This window comes from Magallana gigas, chromosome 5 (assembly GCF_963853765.1).
Source record: "Magallana gigas chromosome 5, xbMagGiga1.1, whole genome shotgun sequence".
Taxonomy (NCBI): domain Eukaryota; kingdom Metazoa; phylum Mollusca; class Bivalvia; order Ostreida; family Ostreidae; genus Magallana; species Magallana gigas.
This window is the reverse complement of record NC_088857.1, coordinates 43,981,603-44,000,451: the sequence shown is the minus strand read 5'-3', so window position 1 is coordinate 44,000,451 and position 18,849 is coordinate 43,981,603. Positions and strand designations below refer to the sequence as shown.

At 33.2% G+C, this 18,849-nt stretch overlaps 1 protein-coding gene across 3 annotated transcripts; it reads right to left on the bottom strand.

The window, feature by feature from the left end:
- Window positions 1–3,906: 3,906 nt before the first annotated feature.
- On the bottom strand, window positions 3,907–12,823 carry LOC105330863 (uncharacterized). 3 transcript variants are annotated; one of them, XM_066085709.1, is made up of 6 exons: window positions 12,805–12,823; window positions 12,593–12,688; window positions 7,797–7,953; window positions 6,986–7,081; window positions 5,030–5,215; window positions 3,907–4,166 (listed from the first exon to the last, which is right to left on the bottom strand). In XM_066085709.1, the coding sequence occupies exons 3-6, from the start codon at window positions 7,927–7,929 to the stop codon at window positions 3,961–3,963; spliced, it is 621 nt and encodes a 206-aa protein (XP_065941781.1). In that variant the 5' UTR covers window positions 7,930–7,953; window positions 12,593–12,688; window positions 12,805–12,823; the 3' UTR covers window positions 3,907–3,960. The 3 variants fall into 3 exon arrangements, with proteins under 3 accessions (XP_065941781.1, XP_065941782.1, XP_065941780.1); XM_066085710.1 differs by lacking the exons at window positions 12,593–12,688; window positions 12,805–12,823 and adding an exon at window positions 8,278–8,421; XM_066085708.1 differs by lacking the exons at window positions 12,593–12,688; window positions 12,805–12,823 and adding an exon at window positions 8,231–8,259.
- Window positions 12,824–18,849: the final 6,026 nt, after the last annotated feature.

The window sequence follows — 18,849 nt, the reverse complement described above, 5'->3', positions numbered from 1 at the left end:
CACCTTCTATCCTCGTGTTTGACGGGTTCATGCAGTGACGACATAACATTAGGGAACAAGAATAAATGATGTTACAGGTAGGTCGAAGTAGAAAGTTCAAGTAACTTTCCTGAACGCTTTTCAATAACCATTTGGTTCACTCGCTTTTAGGTGCGTTTGTATAAACAATAATTTCTGTTCATCAAAATATATACCCTCTACCTTATAATACCAAGGTACATATCGCCGCCATTTTGAGTTTATTTAAAACTGTCACATCAGGTGGAATTTCTGCTTGAAACCCCTAAGTAAAATTATTTTTCAACCATGCTGATTGAGGGTTAGTTTTTATCAATGTAAGGTGTAATGTACCGTATTTGTAGAATTGGTTGTTGTAGGACCAATAGGAAGACGGATATTTTATTTTATCAAAATTCGATAGTCCCAACAACGGAGTAAGTATACATGTATAATTTTATCCAGATTTTTCAAAGGAAAAATCCGGTTATTGAAATGGTGAAAACTGCTACAGTTTTCAAAATAAGACGTTTCAGTAATAGTTTCTGTATTAGTTTTTATTGGGTTTTTTCCAGATAACTTATAGAGAGGTTGAGGGGTCACAATAAGGAACAGCCTTCGAGTGATTTTCCGTAATAATTACATATAGTATATCTATACTACTATATTAACATACTAGACTCGAATTTTTGGTCTTTAATACCGAGAAATTGGAAGAATACTGTGTTTTGTTTTATATATTTTAAACATCATTGGTACTTGAAGATTACCAATTTCTTTTTATTTTTTCTCAGCTAAGCTTCGCTAATTAATAGTCAAAGAAAATTCCTCAAAAAATCACGGAAATCACCTGGATTTTTTGGATTTTACTATCTTGCGCTTGCTCAATACATTCTCGCTAACGGGATCTTTAGTTAAACTTTATGTTTTCGCAGTATGACATCTGCATGAATAAACTCAGAAATGATAATACAAATACATGTACAAGTAAATTTTCATTGGACTTTTGCTATAGATTCTGTTCATGTATATTAATGATTTCTTATGAAAGAACGTAAAAAAAAAAAACCAAATATACATTTCAACTAAGTACTTACTTTTGTCTTTGTGATGACAAAAATTATTTGATTACATGCGAAAAAGTAACATTATAATTGTTAGGATAGTGAAGACAGAATGTGTTTTATCGTAAAAATAAATAATGTCCTACGGACCCAGTTTTACAAAGAAAACACTTGTACGTTGGTGAAACGGTGTTGAATTCTTCCATTCTATAGAATAAAATTTTTAGTTGAAAGGTATATGCAGTCTCAAAAAGATTTGTTGTGATGAATTTGACTGTTCTTTTTAAGGCAACTTCATTAACTTTCTCCAAAATCGTTCCGGAGCGATTCTGCAATTTTCTGCTACATTACGAGTAAAACGAAGGCATTGAACTGTGGTGAGGGCCTTTCCCGAGACACAGTTAGATTATTCAAACTAAGGAAAGTTTAGTGAAATTAATAGCATTATTGTAGGCTTATAGCTTTGTTATTTAAATGTCAATAATAAGGTGTGTCGATGTACCTATTTCGTAAATGTCCGATATGCAATGTCAACCCGTGCACGCACGTCAAAGTCTAGTAATATTTGATAAATGTTTTAATTGTCCCCCGCCGCAACGCGGTGCGGGGACATAGAAATGCCGGGCGTCCGTCCGTGGGTCCGTGTGTCCGTGGGTCCATGTGTCCGTGGGTCTGTGTGTCCGTGGGTCCGTGCGTCCGTGTGTCTGTGCGTCCGTCCGTCACACTTTTTTGTAAGCGCTCTCATGCCTACAAATTTTGACGGATTTTCATTAAATTTATACCAAATGTTTATACCACTATTATCTTGGTCAAGTTCGAAAATCAGCATTGGTCGATACTTTTTGTTGGAGTTATCGAACTTTGATCACAATAATGACTCCGTTTTATGAAAAAATTGACCTTGTAAGCGCTCTCATGCCTACAAACTTTGACAGATTTTCATTAAATTTATACCAAATATTTATACCACTAATACCTTGGTCAAGTTCGAAAATCAGCATTGGTCGATACTTTTTGTTGGAGTTATGGGACTATGACCACAATAATGACTCCGTTTTATCCAAAAATTGACCTTGTAAGCGCTCTCATGCCTACAAACTTTGATGGATTTTCATTAAATTTATACCAAATGTTTATACCACTACTACCTTGGTCAAGTTCGAAAATCAGCATTGGTCGATACTTTTTGTTGGAGTTATCGAACTTTGACCACAATAATGACTCCGTTTTATCCAAAAATTGACCTTGTAAGCGCTCTCATGCCTACAAACTTTGACGGATTTTCATTAAATTTATACCAAATGTTTATACCACTAATACCTTGGTCAAGTTCGAAAATCAGCATTGGTCAATACTTTTTGTTGGAGTTATGGGACTTTGACCACAATAATGACCCCAGTTTATCCAAAAATTGACCTTGTAAGCGCTCTCATGCCTACAAATTTTGACGGATTTTCATTAAATTTATACCAAATGTTTATACCACTAATACGTTGGTCAAGTTCGAAAATCAGCCTTTGTCGATAGACTCGATACTAGTATACTGCTTGACCGGCGGGGGACCCAGGAATTCTATTCTTGTTCTTTTTATATTTTACATGCAATTAAAAAAAATTTATTGGAGCCCCAACTAGAAAATGTTAAAAGAGCCACCAGTCAAAATCGAGAAAACCACCTAAGTGATCCCCTACCAAGTCCAGCAACTCATTTTTTCAAAAGTGTAACTTTTTTTTCAAAACCAAAATTCAAGTTTCTAAAACCGGGTCAGTGCGGCTCTTAACGTGGATTGTTATGTAAATAACTGTTCCTCTTTTAAGGATAAAAGGTTAACTTAAAAAATCGTAATTGGTTTCAGTTTGATTCTCAAATATCAAAAGTGTTCTACAACAATTTTGTTTCTGTGTGTCGTATGCAAATGATCTGCCAGTCAATATATATCCAAGCTCCGCCCATGAGTTATGGTGTAGATAACCTATAGTTAATACGATAGAAAAAATGGCGAACTATGGTACATTTGTACATAATATAACATAAACTAGACTTTGACCCCTGCGTGCACGGGTTTACATTGCATATTATGTCGGGCATTTACGAAATAAATATATCAAATTTTTGCACACCATGTTGACATTTAGAACTCTCGGAATTTTTTATATCAAACGTACTGAGTTAGAGTTATCTCTCGTATTTTCTTTTACGAACAGAATTTATAGCAAATTTTAATGGAAATTTACACGTATTTGTATTATCGTGTTTGAGTTTATCCATGCAAATGAGATATTGTGGAAACATAAACTTCGTGTTTTAGCGTGAATGTAATGCGCGTGCGCTATATTGTAAAATCCGAAAAATGCATACGATTTCCAGATTTTTTAAAGGAATTTAGTTTGATTATTAATTAGCAAAGCCTAATTGAGAAAAAAACAAATTGGTAATATCCTTGTACCAATGATGTTAAAAATATATAAAACAAAAGACAGTACTCTTCCAATTTCTCGGTATTAAAGCTAAAAAATCGAGTATTATTTTAATATAAGAGTATAGATGTGCATATTACTTGGATTTGGATTTTTTTTTAAATTTTATGAGCACTGATCAGTTATGTGAAAAAAAGTCTCTTTGCAAAATATTGCATACATATTACTCTATTCATATGGGTATGTAGTGTATTTCAATACAGGTGGACAAATGGATAATAGATACAATTCACACAAAAGAAACCCAGTGTTTTGTTACATTGACACCTTTTCTCTTGTTTTGTACTGCAATGAATATCTCTGCTTAATATGACACATCAGATACAAATCGTTATAGGAATGACATAAAGAAACTCCGTAAACCAGTTTTGATATGTAATACTTTATTTTAAGTGTTTAATGGCTGAAAGAATCTTGACTTTTCAATACAATCGACATATAAATTTGTAGAAGCTTGTCCCAGATGATGTCTCTTGTAAACGTGTAGCGGTGTCGGTGCGAAGGTAATTCCCACTGCCAGGTTCTCCTGCAGCCCATTTGAAGTAAGTAATAGCCTGTCCATCGTCGTCAACAAAGTTGGGGCCTGACTTAGTTCCTTGTAGATATATCGGTCCAGTGTTGAATGCATCTACAATACAGTTATTTTCTTTATGTGGTAAGTTTTAATACCAAATGCATTTTTCATATCTTTATACTGCAACCAGCATTTTAATTAGATTTTACAAACTCTTGTTTTGCAATAAATGGTTTTTACAGTCCTTTAAAAGGGGACGCTCGCGATTTAAGCTCAAAAATTAAATTTCAATTTTTCATTTCTTATGTAAAGATAGGTAAATTAAGGATTTTTGCAAATATTATAATTCGAGTGTCAGTCATCGATTTATAAGTGATGTACAGAACTCTCAACTCTGTTATGTAAAAACAGAGGCCAAGAACATGTTTTTGATTACACATTGAATGATGAATAAAAAATACAAGTGAACCATATCATTGATAGTAAATCTAAAAAGAAATTTGGAATCAAAATGTTCTTTTGTCTTTTTATTGCATGTGGGGGCATTTAATTTTTAAAAAGGCGAAATTAGAACACGTGGTGTTCATCTAAGATTAATTATTATAAATAATGAAAAAGAAAAAATGAAGTTTAAAATTGTTTGCGAATATTGTTCCTATCTCAGGGTAACGCGACAAGTTAATTTCTTTCGTCTTTAGGGTTAATGATCATGTCAACATAGAGAATAAGTGTTCGATATGCACCTGTGACATTAAAAGCAAAGATGTTCTCCTTTAATGCATTTTTCATTGAAATTCAGTTGTTCAAGCGGAAAGAACTGATATCGTAAACAATTATTTATCATGATTTCAATTTATAAAATTACAAAGAATTAGCTGTATAACTAAAGCTAAGAAAACAACTTTTTTTAAACCACAATTTTAATTGGGTCTTTGTTTAATTTGTTTTCAATATTAATATTTCAACAATTTTCATACCGATAATTGAAACTGCAAAATTGTAGGTTTTATCCGAGTCTATCAACAAGAGTCGACTGTTTGGATGCTCTGACATACATTTTCTCTTTGCGTCCACAGCATTCAGCTCTATGGTGTTTAGATGATAACAAATTTCATTTGATACATCCCAAATGTATCCTTTAGGACCAAGGGAATCACATAATTCTGCAAGATATATAAAAAAAATGACAGAACAAAATATATGTGAGCCAATATTCACAAGTGATACCCCGTTCTCATGTGAATATATAAAGAAGTTAACATTTAACTGAAAGTTGACATCGAGCTTGTTAAAAAAATGTATCAAAACATATGGAATGCCTGAACATGAGTATGTAAAAATTTTAAGTATATTCAATTTATAGTTTCTCAAAAATCATTGACAAACATTTACTAAAAAAATAACGCTTAAAATGAACCAGTTCGTCATTTACGGATGTTGACGTCTAGTTGGTCCAAAAATGAATCCCACCATATGGCATACCGAAAATAGGCTACGATATTTTTAAAATGAAAATTATACAAAATACTGAAAAAGTCGTCGTTTAACAGGAAGTTGACATCGAAAGACGAAGCACACCAAATAGCATGCCTTAAAACGAGATTGTGTTAAAATTTTAATCACCTGCGATTATTAGTTAGCCGGAGAATCTTTGACGAAAATTTGTGTGACAGACAGACAGACAGACAGACGAACAGACACACGGGAAAACAGTATACCTACTTTAGTTCGGAGCGGGGGTATAATCATACATGAAGAAAGTATGCTCTTATGCTTGGAGAAAACATGTTAAGATAATAAGCAAGTTTTAGATCCGACAGGTAGACAGACATACATGGTTCTACATGTATCTTAACTACATACACCTCTGGATAACAATAGCTTGGTAGTAGGGAAGGGTCTAATGCAGTTCTTACGGTACAGTCAAAACAACTTAACGGGGCATGATCACGATTTTGGTCAGAAACATTTTTTCTATGTTTGTCAGTTGTTTGATACTGATCATTTTTTGAAGCAACAATTGATCAACTCAAACAACGGTATTTTTCAATGTGACCATTGAACAAAGTTAATGGTACGTAATCTTTCCCTTTTTACCTTCTAAATTAAAAATCAAGATGTACAACATTCCGGAAAGCAATTAAATATTGTGATAAAAACAGACAAAAACCACGTGCGTTTGTTGACTGTCATGCATTTCAACTCATTCACTGGATTGGAGAATCTGTTTGACGTAAATACTGTCACGCGTTAAATAATGTTATCCATATAAGGTAGTATACCCGACCTGTTTAATCTTAAATGATCACTGATGTGTTCAAACTATATTTGGAAGTTTATCATGCTGTGTAAAAAAGAACTGGACACGAAAGCCACTGAATCTACCTTTATAGCCAACCTTAGCCTGTGTGCAAATTACCCCTCTTCTTCTACCAACCCTTCATTGACCATTAAAACACCAAATATTCTATCTTACATCTAGAACTTTCTTGCTTTATGCGATGGACTTTTTGGTACAACACGGATCATAAGGGAGGAGGTGTCTGATCCCCTGTAAATTTAAATTCACATATAAACTATAAATATAGCCAAAACAGACCTCTCTCCCCCACCCCTTCTCCAGCCTATTGAACACAAATTAGCGAAATTCTGAGAAACTCCACCTCACGGGAAAAAATGGACCCCCCCCCCATTAGCTTTATCAATAAGAAAGGGTCATGTACACTATTACTATTGAAAGTCATCTTCCTTTGCATGGACTGTATATGAATCATACAATGGAAGAAAATTTGTGTAGATTGTTTTTGTAACTAAGAAGACCTTTTAGATTAATTGAGGATATAAGATTAATAGAAAAAACTAACACAAGTTTAAATTGTTTTAACATAAGTGTTTCATAGTCAGCTATTAGTCCAATTACATACATGTAATACCTTTCATAGTCTGCGTCTGTTTTCTAGGATAGTTCAAAACAAGAAGAGCAGTCGTCACTGCTGCAAACTCTAGCGGACTAAACGTGTAGCTCCCATCTGAAAAAAATAAATGTAATTAAATTTCAGAGTTAGCTAAGAATGTGAATTCCTAATTACAACGCTAGGAATAATTAGCGAAAATTCGCAGGAAGCAACCATCTTGAATTTAAAACCTTTTTTTCTGGTAGTTGTGAACCATAAAACTGCAGCAAAACATGGGTACTGCCGGGTTTTGACATTCGATACAAAACAGAGGAGTTGCAAAATTGAGTAACCGCGATAAATATGGAATCTACGTTAATGCCCAAGGAAATTAACAGCTACATATTTACACATTGCCCACTTTGCTTTTTTCATTTGAATCTTACTCGTTATGAACGTAATTCAACACAATGTTTCAAATGCATGTTTCAAAATTACAAATATTTATAAGATGCCGCTGGAATCGAACTTTTAAATAAATCTACATAAAGTATCACAAAAAAATCTAATTGTCGTTTCACCTTTACCATTTAATAAATAATGTATTTATTACATGTGCAATTATTTATTTCTAAATTGAACATACTTGATATTGAGCATAGAAAAAATTCATGTTTAATTTTATGATGGGTCGCATTACCGCACACGATTTGGTTTACTTTGTATTGATTAAACTAGCATACACAGAACCTACTTTTTATAATTCACACAATAATTATGCGATGTGTTTTCCATAACGGACAAGGAAAATTCTGAACAAAATTAAACTCTTAAAATGTCCAGTACTTACATTGTGACGCCGCAAGAGCCGAACCAACCAGCACTCCACTTAGAATAACACGGTTGTCCGTTGTCACGGCAACAGTATTCATCATCATGAATGAAATCACGATCACTGTCGGTATCATAACAGTCTTCAACATATCTTCTATCGCATTAAAAATTATCTGCAAAATTGTACATAAAACTACTTTTATAAATCTTTTTCACTTGAAATATGAATACTCCAGTAATTGCTGTGCATTCCTTCAAAAGTGCAAATTTCATCAGATATAAAAGAATCACTCAGCAGTGTTGTTTACAGTGCAAATACAACTTTATTACTATTATGATATATTATTTCAGGTCACAAATGTATGAATACTCACAAAAACAGAAAATGAAATATGCATGAACCTACCGCTTATTATCATCATGAACCCCTTCACCCAAAGTAATACCTACCAAAAAAATTATAACAATGATCAAAAACATTTTAATATTCACCCTACCCTCTATCCTCGTGTCCGACGGGTTCATGCAGTTACGACGTAACGTAGCATCAACGAACAAGAATAAATAATGTTACAGGTAGGTCGATGTAATAGTTGAAGTAACTTTCCCGGAGGCTTTTCGATTATAACCATTTGGTTCACTCTTCGGTGAATTTATGTCAGCTATGTACAATAATGATAAATTAGAAGTAGTTAAAGAGTATAACTACATAGGAATATTATTTTCCTGATCTGGCTCTTTTTGTAAAGCCAAGAAACACTTGTGTACTCAATCCCAGAAAGCTATGTATGGTATTATTAGAAAAATAAGATATTTTGACATGTCCTTTGATATTCAATTAGACTTATTCGACAAGGTAGTTGTACTATACTCTTGTGAAATATGGGGTTACGAAAATATTGATGTTATGGAGCGTGTACATTTAAGGTTTCTTAAACACATACTTTACTTGAAAAGTAGTACCCCCAGTTTTATGGTTTATGGGGATTCAGGTCGTTTTCCATTATATATAACAATTTAAACGAGCATGATTGGATTTTGGGCAAAGATGATGTTATGCCAGGAGAATAAGTTATGTGAAACTGTGTATATGTCTTTACAATTGTTACATTAGCGGTGAAATCAATAATAAGTCGCTAGTTTGTATTAAAAAAACATTCTTGATAGCTGTGGCTTATCGTTTGTATGGCACCAGCAAAATCCTGTTAGCGTAAAATGGCTAGAAAATACTGTCAAACAAAATCTTAAAGATCAATTTGTCCAAAAATGGAATAGTGAATTAGATAGTTCGTCAAAACAAACTTGTTTGTTAAATATAGAACTACAAACCATCACCTCCCTATACAAATTGGTAGGCGGAACAATACTCCACGTGAAGACCACAAATGCGGCCTATGTGAAGCCAATCAAATTGGCGATGAATTTCATTATGTTTTAGAATGTAGTGCACTGTCACATGTAAGAAAAAAATTGTTTAGTAATTGTTATCTTAAAAACCCAAACATCTTAAAATTTAGAACACTTATGTCATATTCAAATCATGTGATACTTATGAAAATGTGTACTTTAATTAGAAAAATATTTGATTTGGTCGGTCATCCTACGTAACAACTATAACAAATTCATTGTTTACTTTATTCTGTTTCTTTTTGTAAATCCTGCTTTTCTTATACTTTTGTATATAATTCTTCTGCACCTCATGTAACATTATATGTTATGAGTGAAATAAATGAACTTAAATAATGAACTTGTATTCACATTCACACTTTGAGCAACCCTATGTGACATCGTAACCAAAAATTGAAAAAGTATCAAAACATTGTCAAAATCTAAATTTTGATTAATTTACATGTGTTTGACTGTCTCAAGCCCTAAATGAGTTTTTCAGATTGCTTGTTATTACTTATAAGACTTAGTAAACACTTCAAACACACTATAATTTACTCATGCACTCTATTCGCACGCTTGATTGACGTTCCACCTAAGCGGTTTTTTTTTCAAACTTAATTCAAACTTAAGAAAATTTTGTTAAGTTAAAAAGTTTATTGTTCTCAACGGGAATCAAACTCATGACTTACAGGTTTGTAATGAACCTACTAACCCACTGCGCTACGGTGTAAGATATCGATGATGGAAAAGAAACTATTTTAAAAACTATACTTGATTTCATTGTTTATTTCGATAAATAATACCACACAACGTGAAGGTGTCACAAACCACATTACTTGTAAGTAATGAATTTTCCTATTATCAAATCAAATCTACTCATTATCAAATTTTTCAAAAGAGCGGTCCCAATGCAATTCGCCTCAGTTTAAATCAGCCAGTACCGGAAATGCACGCTTCCAGATTTACTTTTTTGCGTACTGCGTCATGAATAAGTGGTGTATAGAGACACCTTAAACTAATAATAATTCGATGATTAACTACCAGAGAACACAAAATTTCTTTGTAGGTAAACCCCATATGACAATAAAAAGCAGCGGTTGTGTCAACGTCCATCTTCTTAACCAAATAAAGATACAATAACACTTTCCTTTTGCCAAATAATTTATGTGGCGGCCGCCATATATTAAGTGGCGGCCGCCAGATATATAAGTGGCGGCCGCCAGATAAATTATATGGTGGCAGCAAAATAATAAGTGACTTGAATTTGATAAAATAATAAGTTACTTGAATTTGATTTATGGCATTTTAGCACCCCCCCCCCCCCCCCATTAAATATTGCTTTTCGAATATTTAATCTAAAACTTTTTTTCAAACGTATTACACAATATATCAAATGTATATAAAAGGTAGACGTGACCTATTTTCCATTATTTTCTCTTTCGATCACCGCAATGCGAAGATTTCCACTGGTTATGCCAAATTTATATTTTCATGTTACTCATTTGTAATGGTAAGTAATCACATTCGACTGAAAAAGGATGTGTGTTCTAAGGAATTTAAAGATGGTGGTTTGAATATAATAAGCATCATAGAATTCATTATAATTGGATTGGATGAAGAACATTACATTACAAAATAGCAAAATGTATTTAGTTTTTGACATTAAGAAAATGGTGTATGTGGGAAAGAGTTTATTAAGAAAAAATAAAAAAATGTAAAAGATACAATCTTCAATGATGTTTTATATCCATATTAGTGCCATTAAATTCTTAACGTCATGCAATTTACTACTGATATCGTCTCTTTACTTTCCTCAGACGTTCTCCGGAACACGCTGTCGACCTCGAAAAAACAAGAATGTGAAATTTACATCGACATCAAGAGTCACCTCTTTTGCATGTAAACAAACGGTACCGCTTCACTTTACTGGGCTGTTGACGTTGTAAATTTAAAAGCCTCTCGGAAGCAAGTAAAGAGACGATCTCAATTCCTGTAGTAAATTACCTGAATTTAATCAAAAAATCAAATACAAATATGCCATTAACTGAATAAAAGTAAGCTATCATTCCAATTCTAAATATGCAAGGCCAATTGTATATTTAAAAGATTAAATATAATACAATGCCGATGTTCAAAACTGACTTGTGTAACTAAAGATTAATATATATTATTCTGTAGTTGCCCATGATTAATGCGGGTAAACCTTGCCTGGCCAACCAGTCATATACGTATATATACTGGTGTGGAAATTAATATTCGACCAATATAAATAGTGTAGAAAGTAGAGGACGTTTTATAAGAGTTGCACAAAAAATTAGCAGTGTTTCCCAGTGGCGTATATTCCCTTCTATTCATGTGTAGGGTAATGTGAAGCCAAGCGCCGATTGGGTGTAGGGGAGGGAGGGGGGGGGGGGGGCGGAGGCCATTCCCGGGAAAGATTTTTAAATTAGAAAATCGAAATTTGAAAACACGAAATAGCGCGTTTTTATGATTTCAAGTTTGAAAAAGTTGGCCAATTGAAATTATGTAAGTATAATATCTTGTCGTAGTTCAGCAAAAAAAAAGAAGACAAAAATCTTCCGTAGGGAAATGCCTAAAAACTTTCCTCTTGAAATTTTCCTTCCTTAGTGCTCGAGCTGATTTTTTTTTTCAAAACTGGCGAACAGAAATCGAAAATTTAAACGTGGCAAAAATCAATATTTTGTGACTCCTTATGTGTTAAAGGTTTACTTCTTTATTCAAACAGTATGTGTTAATTCAGTCACCCTGTGCGACCGAAGGTCATCTTAAATGATCACTAATGTGTTCAAACTTTATTTGGAAGTTTATCATGCTGTGTAAAAAAAGAACTGGACACGAAAGCCACTGAATCTACCTTTATAGCCAACCTTAGCCTGTGTGCAAATTACCCCTTTTCTTCTACCAACCCTTCATTGACAATTAAAACACCAAATATTCTATCTTACATCTAGAACTTTCTTGCTTTATGCGATGGACTTTTCGGTACAACACGGATCATACGGGAGGATGGGTCTGAACAACTGTAAATTTAAATTCACATATAAACTATAAATATAGCAAAAACAGACCTCTCTCCCCCACCCCTTCTCCGGCCTAGTGAACACAAATTAGCGAAATTCTGAGAAACTCCACCTCACGGGAAAAAAATGGACCACCCCCCCCCCCCCCCCCAATTAGCTTTATCATTAAGAAAGGGTCATGTATTGAAAGTCATCTTCCTTTGCATGGACTGTATATGAATCATACAATGGAAGAAAACTTGTGTAGGTTGTTTTTGTAACTAATAAGACCTTTAAGATTAATTGAGGATTTAAGATTAATAGAATATCTAACACAAGTTTAAATTGTTTTAACATAGGTGTTTCATAGCCAGCTATTAGTCCAATTACATACATGTTTTACCTTTCATAGTCTGCGTCTGTTTTCTAGGATAGTTCAAAACAAGAAGAGCAGTCGTCACTGCTGCAAACTCTAGCGGACTAAACGTGTAGCTCCCAGCTGAAAAAAATAAATGTAATTAAATTTCAGAGTTAGCTAAGAATGTGAATTCCTAAATACAACGCTAGGAATAATTAGCGAAAATTCGCAGGAAGCAACCATCTTGAATTTAAAACCTTTTTTTCTGGTAGTTGTGAACCATAAAACTGCAGCAAAACATGGGTACTGCCGGGTTTTGACATTCGATACAAAACAGGAATTGCAAAATTGAGTAACCGCGATAAATATGGAATCTACGTTAATGCCAAAGGAAATAGGATAGCTACATATTTACACATTGCCCACTTCGCTTTTTTCATTTGAATCTTACTCGTTATGAACGTAATTCAACACAATGTTTCAAATGCATGTTTCAAAATTACAAATATTTATAAGATGCCGTTGGAATCGAACTTTTAAATAAATCTAAATAAAGAATCACAAAAAAAAATCTAATTGTCGTGTCACCTTTACCATTTAATAATGTATTTATTACATGTGCAATTATTATTAACGTTGGTAATAAAAAATGCCCTTTCTTGTTTCAAATAAGTTGTTCTCTCCTATTAGATACAACTTCTCTATGCATTTTCCAAATCTTCTAGTTTTAAGGTAGGACAGATTTAAAATAAATGGTTATCAAGAAAACAGAAGTTGTAATACCTTTTCATACTCATGTAATTATTTCTAATTTGAACATATTTGACATTGACAATTGCAAAAATCAATGTTTAATTTTATGATGGGTTGCATGACCGCACACGATTTGGTGTGCTCTGTATTGTTAAACTAGCACACACAGAACCTACTCTTTATAATTCACTCAATAATTATGCGATGTGTTTTCCATAACGGACAAGGAAAATTCTGAACAAAATTAAGCTCTTTAAATGTCCAGTACTTCCATTGTGACGCCGCAAGAGCCGAAACCAACCAGCACTCCACTTAGAATAACACGGTTGTCCGTTGTCATGGCAACAGTATTCATCATCATGAATGAAATCACGATCACTGTCGGTATCATAACAGACTTCAACATATCTTCCATCGCATTAAAAATTATCTACAAAATTGTACATAAAACTACTTTTATAAATCTTTTTCAGTTGGAAAATGAATACTCCAGTAATTGCTGTGCATTCCTTCAAAAGTGCAAATTTCATCAGATATAAAAGAATCGCTCAACAGTGTTGTTTACAGTGCAAATACAATTTTATTACTATTATGATATATCATTTCAGGTCATAAATATATGAAGACTCACAAAAACAGAAAATTGAATATGCATGAACATACCGCTTATTATCATCATAAACCCCTTCACCCAAAGTAATACATACCAAAAAAATTATAACAATGATCAAAAACATTTTAATATTCACCCTCTATCCTCGTGTGCGACGGGTTCATGCAGTTACGACGTAACGTAGCATCAACGAACAAGAATAAATAATGTTACAGGTAGGTCGATGTAATAGTTGAAGTAACTTTCCCGGAGGCTTTTCAATTACAACCATTTGGTTCACTCGTCGGTGAATTTATGTCAGCTGTGTATTCACATTCACACTTTGAGCAACCCTATGCGACATCGTAACCAAAAATTTAAAAAGTATCAAAACATTGTCAAAATCTAAATTTTGATTAATTTACATGTGTTTGACTGTCTCAAGCCCTAAATGAGAGTTTTTCAGATTGCTTGTTATTACTTAAAAGACTTAGTAAACACTTCAAACACACTATAATTTACTCATGCACTCTATTCGCACGCTTGATTGACGTTCCACCTAAGCGGTGTTTTTTTTTTCAAACTTAAAGGGGCATGGTAACGATTTTGGTCAAATTTTTTTTCTGATTTTATTATTTGCAATGCTTTAGGAATGCATTTCTAATGATCAAATGAAATTTGGGTGCCAATCGTTGATTTTTAAGCAAGATACAGGACTCGCAATATTTTGTCATGTAAACAAGGCTCGTGCCCTGTTTTTGTTTACAAAGGTTCAATATACCAGTAAAAAATCTTTTTAAAGCTGCTTTGTCTATCTTATTATTCATTTAAAGCATGAATAAACAGTTCCTAACGATTAATACATTTATTTTAGGTCTAAAACTGGAATTTTCACTTCAACATTCGAAATGTAAACAGACGCTTTGTTAACAAACGCTTTGTTTACATAGCGAAGAATTGTAAGCTTTGTAACTCGCTTATAACTCATCAAATGACACTCAAATTTTGGTTGCCTATTAAAAATGCCTTTCTGAAGCATTGTAAACATTAAAATCGAAAAAATGATTTTTGACCAAAATCGTGACAATGCCCCTTTAATACAGTGACCTCTATTTAGCCGTAGCAGCGCAGTCGGGATATCGCACTGGAGTATACAATTTTATTTAGTAATATCTTTTTTTTCCGATGGAAGACCTTATTGTTTTCGTACTGTTTAATATTATTTTTCTTCCAAATTTTTGTGCAGGCTATTTCTCATACACGATTCGACCGATCTCAACCAATTTTATTTTACAGATGATTAAATGTGATCTGAATATTTTATGTTCCTGAAATTTTTTACGTTTCTGAAATTTTTGACGTCGTCACTTCCGGTACCGATTTACGGCAGATACTGTTATTTTGTACGACCTATTTCGTGCAAAGCTTATCTCGGAAACCATCAGAGATATGACTACAAAGTTTTCGCGGTTTGTAGACTATAGTTGTGCACTATTATGTTGTTTTAAAGCAATATGAGCTGTATTTTTTAGATTTTTTTTTTCGCTGCAAAAACTTGCTAGTAAGATAAGTATGCATGTAATTCAAACTTTTATATTTACATTCTACTGTTTTTTCCCACTAAATTCCGTGATGTTCAAATGCCTCTAAATGCAACAAGTAGTCAAAGGTCAAATTGACGAGTTTTATTATGACATCACAAACGTTGAACGCTGTAAACTGCAACGTCACAAGCGAAAATCAAAGTTCACGCTTGTGGCTGTTACTGTGGCTCTTCCATTAATATTTACTTACCCTTAGGATAAGATCGAAATTTTAAGGTATGAATCACATTTGCAGACAAGGCAAGAAGTTAAAAAATGTAAATATAAGCATTAAATCATGATTTTTTGAAGTATACACTCTCATAACTGCAGCGTTGTGTGCATACAAATTTTCATAACGCGCTAACGCGCGTTACTCAATTTGTATGCACACACCGCTGCAGTTATGAGAGTGTATACTTCAAACAATCATGATTCAATGCTATAATGATAGAAAAGATTTGACATATTATTGATTTTTTTTTTCAGAGAAAGAATTCTCTTCTAAGGAATATAAAGCAGGTCAATTTTTGTACAGGACGACAGTAGTGCAGTTTTTCCTAAAAAAAAATAAAAATAGGGCTAACAGAAATTTAAAAAAGTAGTAAAAACATTTTCGTTTAACATAATTTCAGCATGAAAATTGCAGCTCCTATTGCTTTAATTTCATTTTTTCCAAAATTCATGTCCTGTTGTCCGTTTCATGTCCTGCGACAAAAAGCTTGTGACATCGAGATCTAAAAAATGATTAAGACGTGAGCAAATAGATTTTGTAGGATTATGGATCTATAGTTGTAGCTGTCTTTAAACTATTTTTTTTGGTTCGTCATAATTTTTGGTCGTCACCAGTTGCACTTCAATTTTTTTGCATTAAATTTATATCAAATACAATTTAAATATGGGTATTGATCCTTATATATGTCATTTATCCGATATCAAATAAATAAAAAAAACTACTTCCGGTAAAATACCTAAAAAATTTCGGATACCCTTTTTCAAACAAATGTTTTACCCAAGGAATCGCAGAAAGTGCAAGTGATCATTAATTGAAAATGCGTTTAACCGATATTGATTTGACTCAAACGAGAGGCGATGTAGACACTAGTAGATAAATGTTTTATCATTGAACTATATCTGCTTTGTTAAATTAAAATTAAATTATCGAACTAGAGTATTGAAATACTGGTCTCTCAGACTCTCAAATTCACTATTTCACAGATTTTCTCAAAATGAAAATTTAATCAATCAGATAAGAAGTAAACATAGATAAACTTCGGTTATACCCTTTAGAAAAGCAGTCACAATTGAAGTTGCCAAAGATAAAAGTATAAATGCAAACAGCACTGAACAAGCGGTTTGGATCTAGTCAAATATTCTACTTCGCATGTCAGCAGTTGTTGTAGTTACCGTGGAGCTCTCAATCAAACTGTCAAAATTGAGCAACTTTTATCAGGGATGGCCATTGGGTCTACAGGGACATATCTCATTAATCAATATTAAGTAATACAATCTATCAGTTACACCTCATACGTGGCGTTACTTGAATTTGATTTATGGCATTTTAGCACCCCCCCCCCCCCATTAAATAATGCTTTTCGAATATTTAATCTTAAACTTTTTTTCAAACGTATTACACAATATATCAAATGTATATAAAAGGTAGACGTGACCTATCTTCAATTATTTTCTCTTTCGATCACCGCAATGCGAAGATTTCCACTGGTTATGCCAAATTTATATTTTCATGTTGCTCATTTGTAATGGTAAGTAATCACATTCGATTGAAAAAAGGGTGTGTGTTCTAAGGAATTTAAATATGGTGGTTTGAATATAATAAGCATCATAGAATTCATTATAATTGGATTGGATCGATGAAGAACATTACATTACAAAATAGCAAAATGTATTTAGTTTTTGATATTAAGAAAATGGTGTATGTGGGAAAGAGTCTATTAAGAAAAAATTAAAAAATGTAAAAGATACAATCTTCAATGATGTTTTATATCCATATTAGTGCCATTAAATTCTTAACGTCATGCAATTTACTACTGATATCGTCTCTTTACTTTCCTCAGACGTTCTCCGGAACACGCTGTCGACCTCAAAAACAAGAATGTTAAATTTACATCGACATCAAGAGTCACCTCTTTTGCATGTAAACAAACGGTACCGCTTCACTTTACTGGGCTGTTGACGGTGTTAATTTAAAAGACTCTCGGAAGCAAGTAAAGAGACGATTTCAGTTCTTGTAGTAAATTACCTGAATTAAATCGAAAAATCAAATACAAATATGCCATCAACTGAATAAAAGTAAGCTATCATTCCAATTCTAAATATGCAAGGCCAATTTTATATTTAAAAGATTAAATATAATACAATGCCGATGTTCAAAGCTGACTTGTGTAACTTAAGATTAGTATATATTATTCTGTAGTTGCCCATGATTAATGCGGGTAAACCTTGCCTGGCCAATTAGTCATATACGTATATATACTGGTGTGGTATTCGACCAATATAAATAGTGTAGAAAGTAGAGGACGTTTTATAAGAGTTACACAAAAAATTAGCAGTGTTTACCAGTGGTGTATATTCCCTTCTATTCATGTGTAGGCTAATGTGAAGCCAAGCGCCGATTGGGTGTAGGTACGGGAGAGGGCCGCCCCTCCCGTTGGGGAGTGGGGGGGGGCGGAGGCCATTTCCGGGAAAGATTTTTAAATTAGAAAATCGAAATTTGAAAACACGAAATCGCGCGTTTTTATGATTTCAAGATTGAAAAAATTAGGCTAATTGAAATTATGTAAGTATAATATATTGTCGTAGTTCAGCAAAAAAAAAAAGACAAAAATCGTCCGTAGGGAAAAGCCTAAAAACTTTCCTCTTGAAATTTTCCTTCCTTAGTGCTCGAGCTGATTTTTTTTTCAAAACTGGCGCGAAAATTTAAACGTGACAAAAATCAATTTTTTGTGACTCCTTATGTGTTCAAAGTTCACTTTGCAATCTGGTTCTCTATTCGAACAGTCTGTGTTAATTCAGTCACCCCGTGCGACTGGAAGTATCCGATCCATAATAGCCTCAGATTCAATAAATCTGGTTTCATAACAGATGTGTGTTGGGTTAATACTCCACATACTTGGACATAATTGACATGTTTAAGTATCACTATGTAAGAGTGGAATGTGTCCTAATTAATTACCTTTTCCTTTTCTTGAAGAGTTGTCTCCCTTTGCTTTAATTCTAAAAAAAAAAAATTTTTAAATATATTCCGTATAAAATTTATTTTCAATAGCTTTTGTATTCTTAAGAACAAAATACACATTTCCAACAAGGCATTTATTGATATTCCTAGTATTTATTTTTTTTTTTTAAATGTGCTT

What these genes read in the sequence shown, in the direction of transcription:
- LOC105330863 (XM_066085709.1), bottom strand. Translation starts at nt 7,929, where the DNA reads ATGTTGAAGACTGTTATGATACCGACAGTGATCGTGATTTCATTCATG. An exon ending in GGCTCTTGCGGCGTCACAAT is followed by an intron (nt 7,082 to 7,796) that starts GTAAGTACTGGA and finishes TATTTTTTTCAG; the next exon opens with ATGGGAGCTACACGTTTAGT. An exon ending in ACAGACGCAGACTATGAAAG is followed by an intron (nt 5,216 to 6,985) that starts GTATTACATGTA and finishes TATATCTTGCAG; the next exon opens with AATTATGTGATTCCCTTGGT.